This window comes from Mustelus asterias, chromosome 15, assembly GCF_964213995.1.
Source record: "Mustelus asterias chromosome 15, sMusAst1.hap1.1, whole genome shotgun sequence".
NCBI classification, from domain to species: domain Eukaryota; kingdom Metazoa; phylum Chordata; class Chondrichthyes; order Carcharhiniformes; family Triakidae; genus Mustelus; species Mustelus asterias.
Window position 1 is genome coordinate 4680971 of NC_135815.1, and position 12696 is coordinate 4693666.

Here is a 12696-nt window from a genome sequence, read left to right on the forward strand (position 1 = left end):
CAGTTATCAACTGAAACTGAGACTCAATTTTAATTTTAGATTATTAATTAATTGCTTATAGGAACATAGGAATAAGGAGCAGAAGTAGGCAAATTTAGCCTATTTGAAATTAGAACTAGGGGGCATGGGCTCAAATTGCTGGATTGAAAGTCCAGAGTGATACAGGGGAGTAGATCTAGGACTGAGTTGAGGAGGACCTTCTTCACCCAAAAGGTTGTGAATCTGTGGAATTCCTTGCCCAGTGAAGCAGTTGAGGCTACCTCATTGAATGTTTTTAAGGCAAGGATAGATAAATTTTGAACAGTAAAGGAATTAAGGGTTATGGTGAGCGGGCAGGTAAGTGGGCCTAAGTCCACGAAAAGATCAGCCATGATTTTATTGAATGGTGGAGCAGGCTCGAGGGGCCAGATGACCTACTCCTGCTCCTAGTTCTTATGTTCTTATGTTCTTAGCCCTTCGAGCCTGCTCCGTCAGTCAATCAGATCATGGCTGATCTCTTCCTGGTCTCAAATCCACCTTCCCACCTATTCCCATATCCCTTTTTCCCATTTTCTTTGCGAAATATGTCTATCTCCCTCTTGAAACCATTTAAAGATTCAGACTCCACCGCGCTATGGGACAGTGAGTTCCACAAATTCACCACCCTCTGCGAGAAGTAGTTCCTCCTCCTCATCAGTTTTAAATCTACCTCCTCGCAGCCTGTACCCGTGGCCCCTTCTTCCAGAGAAAACATGTAGTCTCCCATTTACTTTGTCAATCCCTTTTAATATTTTATACACCTCGATCAGAGCCCCGATCCTTGTAAACTCCAGCGAGTATAAGCCCAAATTGTTTAATCTCTCTTCATACGTCAACCCTTTCATCCCCGGAATCAATCTGGTGAACCTACTCTGAATTGCCCCCAATGCCACCACGTTGTCCTTAAATATGGAGACCAAGACAGGACACAATGTAGTCTCACCAACACCCTGTACTATTGCAGCAACACTTCTCTACTCTTATACTCCAGGCCCTTTGCAATGAATGCCAACATCCCATTTGCCTTTTTTATTACGTGCTGCACCTGCATCCCGACTTTCTGTGATTCATGAACATTGACACTCAGATCCCTCTGTCCAAACACATTTTGAATTTTCTTTCCATTTCAGTAATAATTTGTCTTTCTATTTTTTCTGCCAAAATGGATAACCTCACACTTATCCACATTGAACTCCATTTGCCACATTTTGGCCCATTCCCCCAGCCTATCTAGATTTGTCTGTAAAATCTTTATATCCTCTTTACTGCCCGCTTCCCCACCTATTTTAGTATCATCTGCGAATTTTGCTATGTTACACTCTGTCCCTACTTTTAGATCATTTATATAGATTGTAAACAATTGAGGGCTGAGGACTGACCTCTGCAGCATCCCACTAGTTATATTTCACCAGCCTGAGAAGGACCATTTGTCCTGACCCTTAGCTTTCTGTCAGTCAGCCAATCCTTAATCCAATCTTGTACTCTACCCCCAATCCCCTGCGATCTCACCTTCTGGATCAGTCTTTTATGTTGCACCTTGTCAAACACCTTCTGGAAGTCTAGATATACCACATTCATAGGCTCCCACTATCCACCTTGCTGGTTATGTTCTTAAAAAACTCAAGCAAGTTTGTCAAGCATGACTTTCTCTTCATTAGTCACATAAATGCCATCAAATGCCATGATGGGATTTGAACCTGTGTTCCCAGATGTGGTTTATCTCAAACAGACTTATAAGGTATAAGGCGAGGTATAGCTCAGATGTCAGAGGGACGTTTTTTACACAGAGGGTGGTGGGGGCCTGGAATGCGCTGCCAAGTAGGGTGGTGGAGGCAGACATGCTGGCATCGTTTAAGACTTACCTGGATAGTCACATGAGCAGTCTGGGAATGGAGGGATACAAACGAATGGTCAAGTTGGACCAATGAGCGGCACAGGCTTGGAGGGCCGAAGAGCTTGTTTCCTGTGCTGTACTGTTCTTTGTTCTTTGTTCAGACTTGAATTAGTTACTGTTTCTTTTTACTGAGGACCTCAATGGCTGAGGTTTTCCAGTTCCCCGTGGCGGGTTTTCTGGTGGCGGAGGCAGCTCACCTTTGACTGCTGGCAGGATCTTCCAATCCTGCTGAGGGCAGCAGCCATTTGCATTGCTCACCAGCTGTGCCACCAGGGAACCCACCGGCTGATGATGACCCGCCTCCACTATTGGATGGGCTGGATTAGAACACTTGATATGAAATATTAACCTTTGAGAAAATACTCAAGTCCTTTTAAGTAATTACACTTTGACTAAATATTAGCTGGTACAAATCAGTCTTGCATTCAAAGGTGATTGTAGAAGTTGCCAAAATGAAGACTATTACCTCTATCAATCATTCTCCTCGCTATCATTCAATGATATTTTGGTGCATGATTAATTAGAGATAGTTTTGTACATCTTATTCTTTCCTGTGCCCAGTAACATATGAGGTAGATGAATCATGTGCTTACATCTTTTTCCATGGCTAGTTTTTCCTGGAACAGGTCACTAGCCTGTTGCCAGAGGTCAAAGTTTGAGAGGTGCCACTCCGCATCAAGCATTGCTGACCAGGTGACTCTCCCACTCTTACCGCCTGTCATAGTCATCTTGGAAGGATTTGTAGGTTGCTGATCAATCTGTTTGGCCATCGGGTCCTGGAGTGGTGTTCAGCCGCGGAGCGTCTGACTCAGAGACAGGGATGTTAGCCACTGGACCACAAGTATTCCCATACAATGGTTAGCTATTGCTGAAAAAGGTTGGATTTTGACTGTGAAATTGTTCGACAGCTGCTTAGTTAGAGTAGTGAGAGGATTAGTGTTTTCTTTTTGAAAACTATGAGCAACAATGAATGTCATTGGCAATGAAATATGAACCCGAGCCTGAGCCCCATGATATTTCATCCTGTGTTATATAAAACAGCCAACCAGTTTTTTTCACCATCTGCATTACATCGCATTCAGTTTTATTGCTCAGTCACAATCTTTTGCAGTAATCGCTCCCTCTCTAAGAGTTTCACGCCTGTAAATATTTTTCAGCTTAAATAACTTTCTTTCTTGATCTCTTGTGGAAAAAAAGTGTATATGCATACCAAGTGGGCTCATTAAACTTTAACCAAACTCCAATAAAATGTTTACTGAGTGCCTAAGATATCATGGACTGACCCCTCTGCAGTGCACAAGTGATACTTCTGCACCACTTTTGCTCTGGCAAATATTTCACAAGGGAAAGGCAGTGATGTCAAAGGAACATAGAAGACAGCCATGGATTTAAAAATCATCAACATAATTTGGTCATTTATGCTTTGGACTCTAAGAACTGTTGAGTACAATTTATGGGAGGACTCCTTCAGTTCCGAACCGTCAGCCTTGGCTCAGTGAGTGGCCAGTGTTCTTGCTTCTAACCCAGAAAGGTTGTGATTTTAAATCCCCACTCCAGAAACTTGAATATGTAATTCAGATTCTCAATCAGAGTCTCTTAAATGGGGTTTTCAACTGCGTGGTCCTATCAGTTAGATGCAAAAGACACTATAACACTATTTCTGTGGAGAACTGGGGAGTTCACTCCAGTCCTGACCATTATTTACTCCTCAATAGATAATCTGGTCCCAAAGTGCATTATGGCCAATGAAGTAGTTTTGAAGTATAGGGTGGAGGTAGGATTTCTACCCCGAAGGAACATGAAACCCCTCCTCAGCTGCTGGCCACTCAAAGGCAGCTTTGTATTGAGATTTAGTTAAGTGTTTGGGAGACTTGCCTGAAGCCCAGCTAGCAGACCCAGTGAGAGGAGGGGGGGTGGTGTTGATTGGCTAGTGGGGGGAAGAGCAGCTTGGTGGCTGGGGAAGAGCAGTTAAACATTGGGGATGTCCACTGGTGGGGCCAGGGGGCTCATTAAGGAGAGACCACTCCTACTTGCCTGCCACCAGCCGACAGGGAAACCTGCTAGGCCAGTCGTTTGGCATGGGCCTCTCCTGCCTCTGGTTAAATCCCAGCAATGGCAGGATGAGGCCCTAAAGTGGGAAATAATTGCACACTTTAAGGGTCTCAATTGGTTCAGTGGTGGGTGGGCTGCCTGACGCTATCCCTGCCACTGGTATAATTGTGGTGGGGGCAGAGTGGGGATAGTTAGGTTGTCCACTGGGTTTAACGAGCCACCCACCTTTAAACCTGCCGGTAAATGGTGGCATAAATTTCCTCCCATAGTCACTGTTGTAATGCACAGAAAAATGGCAGCCAATTTATTCACAGCAAGATTTCAAAAGCAGCAATGAAACAATGACAAGGTAATCCGCTTTTGAGAGATGTTGGTTGAGGAATGTATATTTCATATAAGCATATCCAATTCTATACAATAAATGTTACACCATGTTATACCTGTATGATAAATGACAAATAGTGATTTATTTAAAATCGGTTTAACCTAGATTTAAAATGACTTTGTAATAATGCAGCTTTTTAATCTTAATATATATGTATATATGAAATTTACACATTATTTCTATTTCTCTTACAGTTGAAAGTTGGTCCTGATAGCACTGACCTGAAGCTGGAGAATTTATTTCCCAATACCGAGTACACTCTTACAATCCATGCCCTTTATGGTGATGTTCCCAGTGATCCCCTGAGTATGCAAGAAACTACCCGTAAGATATGTTTATTACTCAACCTTGGAAACTTGCAGAGTTCCATTCAATTTTCCATTTGTCTCTCAGCTTGGGTAGAAAAAAGACAGAGGGAAGGTTTGTTCCAAACATGCCAAGCAATATTTGGAACAAACATATGAATCTCTTTGCTGAAAATTCCAACTTCTCTCTTTTCAACAAAGGAGTTGATCCATTTCATTGACCAGAAATTGGGCGCGATTTCCCCCCCCGCCCCCCCAAAAAACTTATTGCTGGAATTTTACCGGCACACCCACTCCGAAATCGGGGCGGGCGAGGCTCGCAGAACGGCATTCGCTGTTGGCCTTGGGCGGGATCTTACGAGCCTCAGGCGGGCAAGGTGGTAAAATTCCGGCAAATGTGTCCAACGGGTAGGAGTACAATAGTTTTTCCCGCACGTTTTTTGGGCGAGCTTAGTGGAATGAATTCACGGAACACTGTGCATCACAGAGGCCGTTAGGGGATTTATGCTGGTGGGGGGAGCGGGGCGGTGGGGCAGAACTAATTCCGATAGAGAGGCTGGCATTGGGCTACAGAGGGGGCTAGTGTACATGCACTGATCTCTCAGTTGACAAGCACCCCCCACCTCCTGACATTGCTGGCCTCCTGGTTGCTGGCCCTGACATCTGATCCCTGACCCCACCACCAGCCTCCACCCCCCCCCATGCAGAGTTCACCCTATTCCCTCCTCCCCTACCATCCCCCACCCACCTGGTCTGGCTCCACCTCTGTTTGGCCCCGACCCCCTCAGGCCCTGCCCACTTGGCACTGCCCAGTGTGCCAGGCTGGCCGTGCCAGTGTGCCCAGTGGGCGGTGCCAGGCTGGCATTGCCAGGCTGGTACTGCGCAAGGGGCACCTCCTTTCCCCTGACCTCCCAGGGGGCTTCAATGGCCTCTAGTCCCACCAGTGAGGCCATCACGCCTGGTCCCCATTGGTGGGGACAATTTGTGATCCCCGCTGGAGCTCCACCGGCGGGGGTAAGGCTTTAGCGAGCCCGGACAATTGAGTCCTGGACTCGCAAATGGATGGAAATCATTATTAGCAGATGGTAATCAGCCTCATGCTGTTCCCCGGCGCGAGGCTGATTACATCCACAAAAATGAAGGTGGAAGATCTTGACTGGCTGGACGCTGGTCGCAATTCCTGTTTTTTCGCTCCCGCTATCATTTCCCGGCTTGCTGCACTATTCGGGCAGTGCAGCAAGCTGGGAAAATCACACCCATCATCTTTGTTAGGATATCAGATCGTGGGCTTTCAAACGATAAACTGCGCAGCTGGTAGCAGGAGGATTAAAAAGGGACCAGGCAAAAGAGAGCTGGAAATTTCATGGCAGAAAGAGTTAGGATGTGAAGCAGTCGTTTGCTTTAGATCTGAGAAAAAGCAGATTGCAAGAGGCACCGTGAAGAAGCAAAGAAATCTTGGTGTCGTTATACACCGGAGAATGTCCTGGCTGGGCAACGGAGGAGACATCTGGGAAGGGTGAACTGCTTGGCTTTCTTTCGTGTTGAAAAAATCATTATATGCGAGTCCACTCGAAGAAGAACAGAGCAGTTAAGGATCAGAAAGGATAATAGAACAGGCATGATAGAAAGATAGCAGAAATATTCAATTGTTATTTTAACAAGGACGTGATCAGATGGGTTTGATGATGTGCTCCCAGATTAGTTCCAGTCAATCCTCAAAAATTTTCTTTTGTAAATCCTTGTATCCTGTCAGAATAAAGAAGAATTTCACAATAACAGATGAAAAAATAAGTTTTTGCAAGAAATATGCTTCAAAGGAATCTATCTGAAAGACGAATGCAAAAGATTTGATAAGGACCTGCCATATCCATGCCTTTGGATTGTCTTTGCTCCTGCAGTGAGACAGAGAGCTGGATTCTCTGACCTCTCCTGTAGCTGAGATTCTCCGGGCCCGCTGCTGTGAATGGAGATTTGGCTGAGTGCCAAATTCTCCGTCCTCACTGGGAGCAGTAGCGGGGCTTGTACGACCAGAGAATTCCGGCCAGAGTTTGGTTTAAGGCCTGTGCGAAAAAAGATGTGTTCAGAGGAATTTAAACTTATTCAGAATCAAGTCAGCCAGACAGTGTAGCTGTGATATGTCATGACAAGCCTCAGCTTTTGCTTTTCTTTCAGCTTAATTGGTGAGATATTGTCACTTGATTTTCTCTGTTGACATCTGTGTTATTTCATTCTGTTTCCACAGTGCCAGTTACTGAACAGAGGAATATCTGGTTTTCCGATGTCACTCACAGTCTCATAACGGCCCATTGGGATCCTGCACCAGGCAGAGTCGTTAAATATTTGATTAAATACAAGGAAGCGGAAGATGAAGACATCAAGGAGGTGAGTTAACATGTTCTTTTGTAGAATAACATGAAGTTGTATTCTTTAGTTCTTTCTCCATTTGCCGTGCCCCTGTTTTACCACTTCCTTGCTTGAAGATCATGAAAAATTCCCAGTGTGTCACTCAACTGTCCAACCACTGTGTGTAAGCTTAGATACACAGGAATTAATGTGATCCTGATCTCACTCTTCATGCAAGTACACTTACTTAATCTCTGCTAATTGAGCTCCTATTGCAGCAGGTTTAATGGGCTATAGGTTGGAACATTTGCAGGATGTGAACAAGACTTGTCCAAGCTTCCCATGGAGATTCACAATAATATAAGCAATTAAAACATGATCTGCATGGTTTGCACTCCAAGTAAACTCTGAACCTACTCTGCCAGTCAATAAGATCATGGTTGATTTGATTGTGGCCTTGAACTCATTTCGCTGTCCGTCCCCCAGAATCCTTAATCCCCTTGCAGATCAAAAGCCTGTCTAACTCAGCCTTGAATATATTCAATAACCCAGCCAAGGTGTGAAATAAGACTCAGAATTGAATAAAATTGATGTTAATGGGGACTACAAACCTGAGTGCATTAGTGTGCACGAACGACACTTGGCTAATTTAGGGTGTAAAATTTGCACAGGAACAGTGAATCTTAGACTAGATTTGTGTGATTTCCTTTATTGTTCATGATCAATATGTTTGTATGTTAGAGGTGATTAAGATTATTTATTGTCACACAATTACCCTGAATTTAACTAACATTTCACTCACTTGTTTTACACACACTCTCTCACACACACATATTAGATGTAGATAATATGCTGTTACTGCTTACAATTATCTCAGACTCTTTGTGGGAAGCCTGCTTTAAAGTTGAAGTGAAGGTCCTGTAAGGTGAGGGATTTTTAGCAGGCTGTGATGTTTCTGGTAGTCTAATTTCTAGGTTGTTAGTTCTCGTGCGAACTTTAGCCTTCTCTCTCTGTTGGGATCTCATACTTTCACGATATTGCTGTTTGTTACATTGACTGCTTGGGTGACTTGCAGCCAGTTTGACAGCTTTCAATGGAATTCACCATCTGCAAAAGAGCTTTTTCCTGGTTTTGAAGTAGACAACAAAAAGGATTCCTCGTTGTGTGACTTCCACAAGTTAAAAATCCTTTTTCGAAACAAAGGGTTGTGTGTGTCATCCTGTGTTGCTTTTTTAATACCATGGGAGTGTGAGACAGTCAAGGTCTTTGTATTTAAATGACCCACTTAATTTGATAATTAGTTTCAGGAAAGGGAATCACCAGGGAATAGCATTGAGCAAATTGTGAAAACTGCAGGCTCAGAAGTCCCTGGGATCTGATGGATATCATCCCATGGTTCGAAAGGAAGCAGCTAGTGAGATGGCTGATATTTTGGTTTTAGTTTTCCAAAATTTCCTATAATCTGGGAACGTTGCACGAGATTGGAAAACAGCAAATGTAACTCTTTTACTTAAAGGGAGGGAAACTAAGGCAGTTAGCTTATCATTTGTCACATGGAAAATGTTAGAAGCTATTATTAAACTCATTATGGTAGAGAACTTGGATAAATTCAAGATCATCAGGCAGTCAACATGATTTTGCGAAAGGGAAATCATGTTTGACCAATTTATTGGAGTCCTTTGAAGAAATAAGAGGTGATGTGGATAAAGGGACACTTAGATTTCCAGAAGGCATTTGATAAGGTACCAGATCAAAGATTATTGTGGAAAATAAAAGCTCACGGTGTAGGGGGTAACATATTGGCATGGATATAAGATTTCCTAGCTAACAGGAAACAGAGTGGGCATAAATGCATCAGTTGCTGGTTGGCAGACTGTGCCAAATGAGGTGCTACAGGGACCAGTGGCAGGGCTTCAATGTTTTTCAATTTACATAAGTGACATGAATGAAGGGGCAGAAGGAATGGTTGCTAAATTTTCTGGTGAAACAAAGGTAAGTTGGAAGATAAATTGTGAAGTAGACATAAGAGAACTCAGTGAATGGTCAAAGATCTGACAAATGGAGTATAATGTGGAAAAATGTGAAATTGTCCATTTTGGCACCTAGAATAAAAAAAAGCATTTCATCTAACTGATTTGATTTGATTCATTATTGTCACATGTGCTGAGATACTATTGTTTTGCACGCTATCCATACAAATCATATCATACACAGCTTGAAAAAAGTCTTCACGTTCTGGCACCATCTTGAAACATGGATGTGGTCAATCCACAGTGAGATCAGTACCACATCCCCATTCTCTCTTCACTCCCTGTGTTGTGGGGACTGGCGGCAAGTATTTTAAGGCCTTGTGTCAAGGTCGGGTTTTATGAATTAAAGGAACACGACCAGCAGGGGAAAGAAATAAAATTTTGAAATTAACTGAAAAAAAACAAAGGGAGTAACTTGCATCGTGGATTATTGTGGAAAATAAAAGCTCACGGTGTAGGGGGTAACATCTTGGCATATAAGATTTCCTAGATTAACATATCAATAGAGAGACAGAGATTGAAAACATGTCAGCGATTTATCTAACCCCGTGCTGTACCTGCCCTGGGAGCGTTTGATGGGGGCAGTGTAGAGGGAGCTTTACTCTATCTCACCCCATGCTGTACCTGTCCTGGGAGTGTTTGATGGGAACAGTGTAGAGGGAGCTTTACTCTGTATCTCACTCTGTGCTGTACCTGCAATCCACAATGAGATCAGCACCACATCCCTATTCTCTCTTCACTCCCTGTGTTGTGGGGACTGGCGGCAAGTATTTAAGGGGTTCGTGTGGGGCGCAGGGTTTTTGAAATGGAGAAACACAACCAAGGGAAAGAAATAAAGTTTTAAAATGAACTAAAGAAAAAGACAATGACTTGTACATGGATTGCTGGCCTGCATGAACATATCAATAGAGAGAGATTGCAAACATGTCAGAGACTCAGGGGTGGAGTGTCCATACAGCTTACTCAGGATCATTTGGAGGTTGAGAGACTTGACTTCCCAAAATTGTAGAGCTCTGAGATGCAGAGGGATCTGGGTGTCTGAGTACAATCGCAAAAGGTTAGTATGCAGGTATAGCAATTAATTAGGAAAGCTAATAGAATGTGATCATTTATTGTGAGGAAGCTTGAATATAAAAGTAGGGAGGTTTTGCTTCAGTTATACAAGGCATTGGTGAGACCACATCTGGAGTACTGCGTACAGTATTGGTGGCCTTATTTAAGGAAGGATATAAATGCATTATATGCAGCTCAAAAAAGGTTTACGAGAGTAATATTTGGAATGGGCAGGTTGTCTTATGAGGAGGGATTAGACAGACTAGGCTAGTATCCATTGGTGTTTAGAAGCGTAAGAGATGACTTGATTGAAACATAAAAGATCCTCTTAAGGTTCACAGGATTGGAGAGGATGTTTCCCTTTGAGGGAGAATCCAGAACTCAGTGTCAGTATTTAAAAATAAGGCATCAGTTATTTAAGATGAAGATTAGCAGAACTTTTCTTCTCTCAGAGAGTCATGAGTCTCAGAAGTCTCTTCCCCGAAAGGTGGCGGAAACAGAGTCTTTGAATTTTTTTAAAGGCAGATGTAGATAGATTCTTAATAAGCAGGGGGTGAAAGGTTATTGGATGTAGGTGGGAATGTGGAGTTGAGATTACAATCTGATCAACCATGATTGTAACTTAGCTCGAGGGGCGAAGTGGCCTGCTCCTGCTCCTAGTTCAAATGTTCATGTGCATGTTCGCATGATATTAACTCAACATCAGTCTGGAATATTCCTGTTGTTCCCTTTTGGGGCAGTGGTTTCAATCTATAATACACATCAGCTGACTGTCAGGTAGCCATCTTTTGCAGCCTTTTGTGTTCCATTTTAAAATATAAAAAATGGCTTAAATTTCAGAATAGGATATGTCAGCACTGGACACGAAACCAGAGTTATATGAGTCAAGCCAGACAAAAGGACATATGATAAATTTAAAACAGATCTTAGACACTTTTCTTACTAGATATTTGAAAGATATCACAAAGTAGCGTCATTGACTCAGACACTGTAATATAGTTGTATTGACTGGGTGAGTGCAGGTGTTGATGGAGAATGAGGGATAAGCTCCAGTGGGCTGCATGCCCTTTCTCAATGTTGCCTTTTTTCATGTTCATATTATATTTTAGTATAAATTTACTTTCTTATCCAATACTTTTTCTTTAAACTGATAGATGGAAGTCCCGGCAAGTGATACTTCTGTGCCACTAACAGGGCTTACATCCCAAACGGAGTATGAAGTTTCAGTTTCTGCAGTGTACGAGTATGGTCCCTCAACTCCCCTGATTGGACGAGAAAACACCTGTAAGTAAGATAATTTCATCAAGTGCTGAGGCTTTTATATCTTACAACACACCTCATCCCTTCAGATATGTGGGAAGGCAAGAAAAAACTGGGATTATTATCCTTAGGGCAGAGAATGTTAAGACGAGATTTAATAGATGTGCTCAAAATCATGGAGAGTTTTGTGAGACTAAATGAGGAGAAACTGTCTCCACTGGAAGGTGGGTCAGTAACCAGACAACATCAGATTTAAGATAATTAGCAGAAGAAACAGTGTGAAGGGAGAGATTTTTTTTACACGGTCGCCAGAATTCCACCACCCCACCCGCCATGGAATCGGAGCGGGCAAGGGGCAGGCAACGGAAATATCCATTGACTTCGAGCAGAAATTTCCGGTCTCGCTCGAGCGAGGTCATAGAATCTCGCCCAGTGAGTTGCTAGATTTGGAATGCACTGCCTGAAAGAGTGGCAGAAGCAGATTCAAGAGCAGCTTTCAAATGGGAATTGGATCACTACTTAGAATCATGGAATGATTACAGCACAGAAAGAGGCCATTCAAGCTGTCCTGTCCATGCTGGCTCCCTGCAAGAGCAACTCAGCACTAACACTGTCTTACCCTTTTCCCCCCATTGACCTGAAAATATTTCCTCCTCAGATAAGTATCCAATTCCCTTTTGAAAGCCTTGATTGACTCTTCTTCCTCCAAACTCAGAGGCAGTACATTCCAGATTCCAACTACTCGCTGCATGAAAGTTTTCCTCACATCACCTTTGGAAAAGGAAAGGGTTGCAAGTCTATTGTGAAAGAGAAGGGGAGGGTAATGTTATGATCAGTAGGTGTTAGTTGCTGCCCAAACCAAATCCCAAGGGGAAACTTGGCCCATGTGTCCCAGTCTTTTTCTTTTATATTCTGACAACAAAAGAAAATAAAATTTCAACACGCAAGATAACAGTTACACAGTTAAATTTTGCTCCGCTGAACATTCCTCCAAAGAAGCTTACTTGGTTAGACACAAAAGTAGACCCTTTAGATAACACTCCATTATACATGTTTAACTAAAAAATTCAAGTCGTATTAACACAAGATAAACTCACTGTCCGGAACTCTACCACTTCACCCGCCAGGGAATCGGAGCGGGCGAGGGAGCGAGAACGGAAATCTCCGTTGACCTCAGGCGGGAATTTCCGGTCTCGTCCAAGCGAGGCCATAAAATCCCGCCCACTGTCCCTGTAGAAAAGTTATACCACAGTACTTCATAAACTCTTTCCCACTCTGATATGGAAATTCAAGAATGTTCAAAAAAAAACACCACTTGCTAAAAAACAGACATTTTCTCTTGGTTGGAATGGGTGC

General features: G+C 43.0%; 1 protein-coding gene across 2 annotated transcripts in view; it reads left to right on the forward strand.

Moving 5' to 3' along the window:
- LOC144504285 (collagen alpha-1(XII) chain-like) overlaps positions 1–12696 on the forward strand; it is a 284762-nt gene that overhangs the window by 100685 nt on the left and 171381 nt on the right. For both annotated transcript variants that reach the window (XM_078229390.1, XM_078229389.1), the window contains exons 24-26: positions 4544–4673; positions 6897–7036; positions 11235–11364. In XM_078229390.1, coding sequence (XP_078085516.1) covers positions 4544–4673; positions 6897–7036; positions 11235–11364 — 400 coding nt within the window. The remainder of the gene's footprint in view (positions 1–4543; positions 4674–6896; positions 7037–11234; positions 11365–12696) is intronic.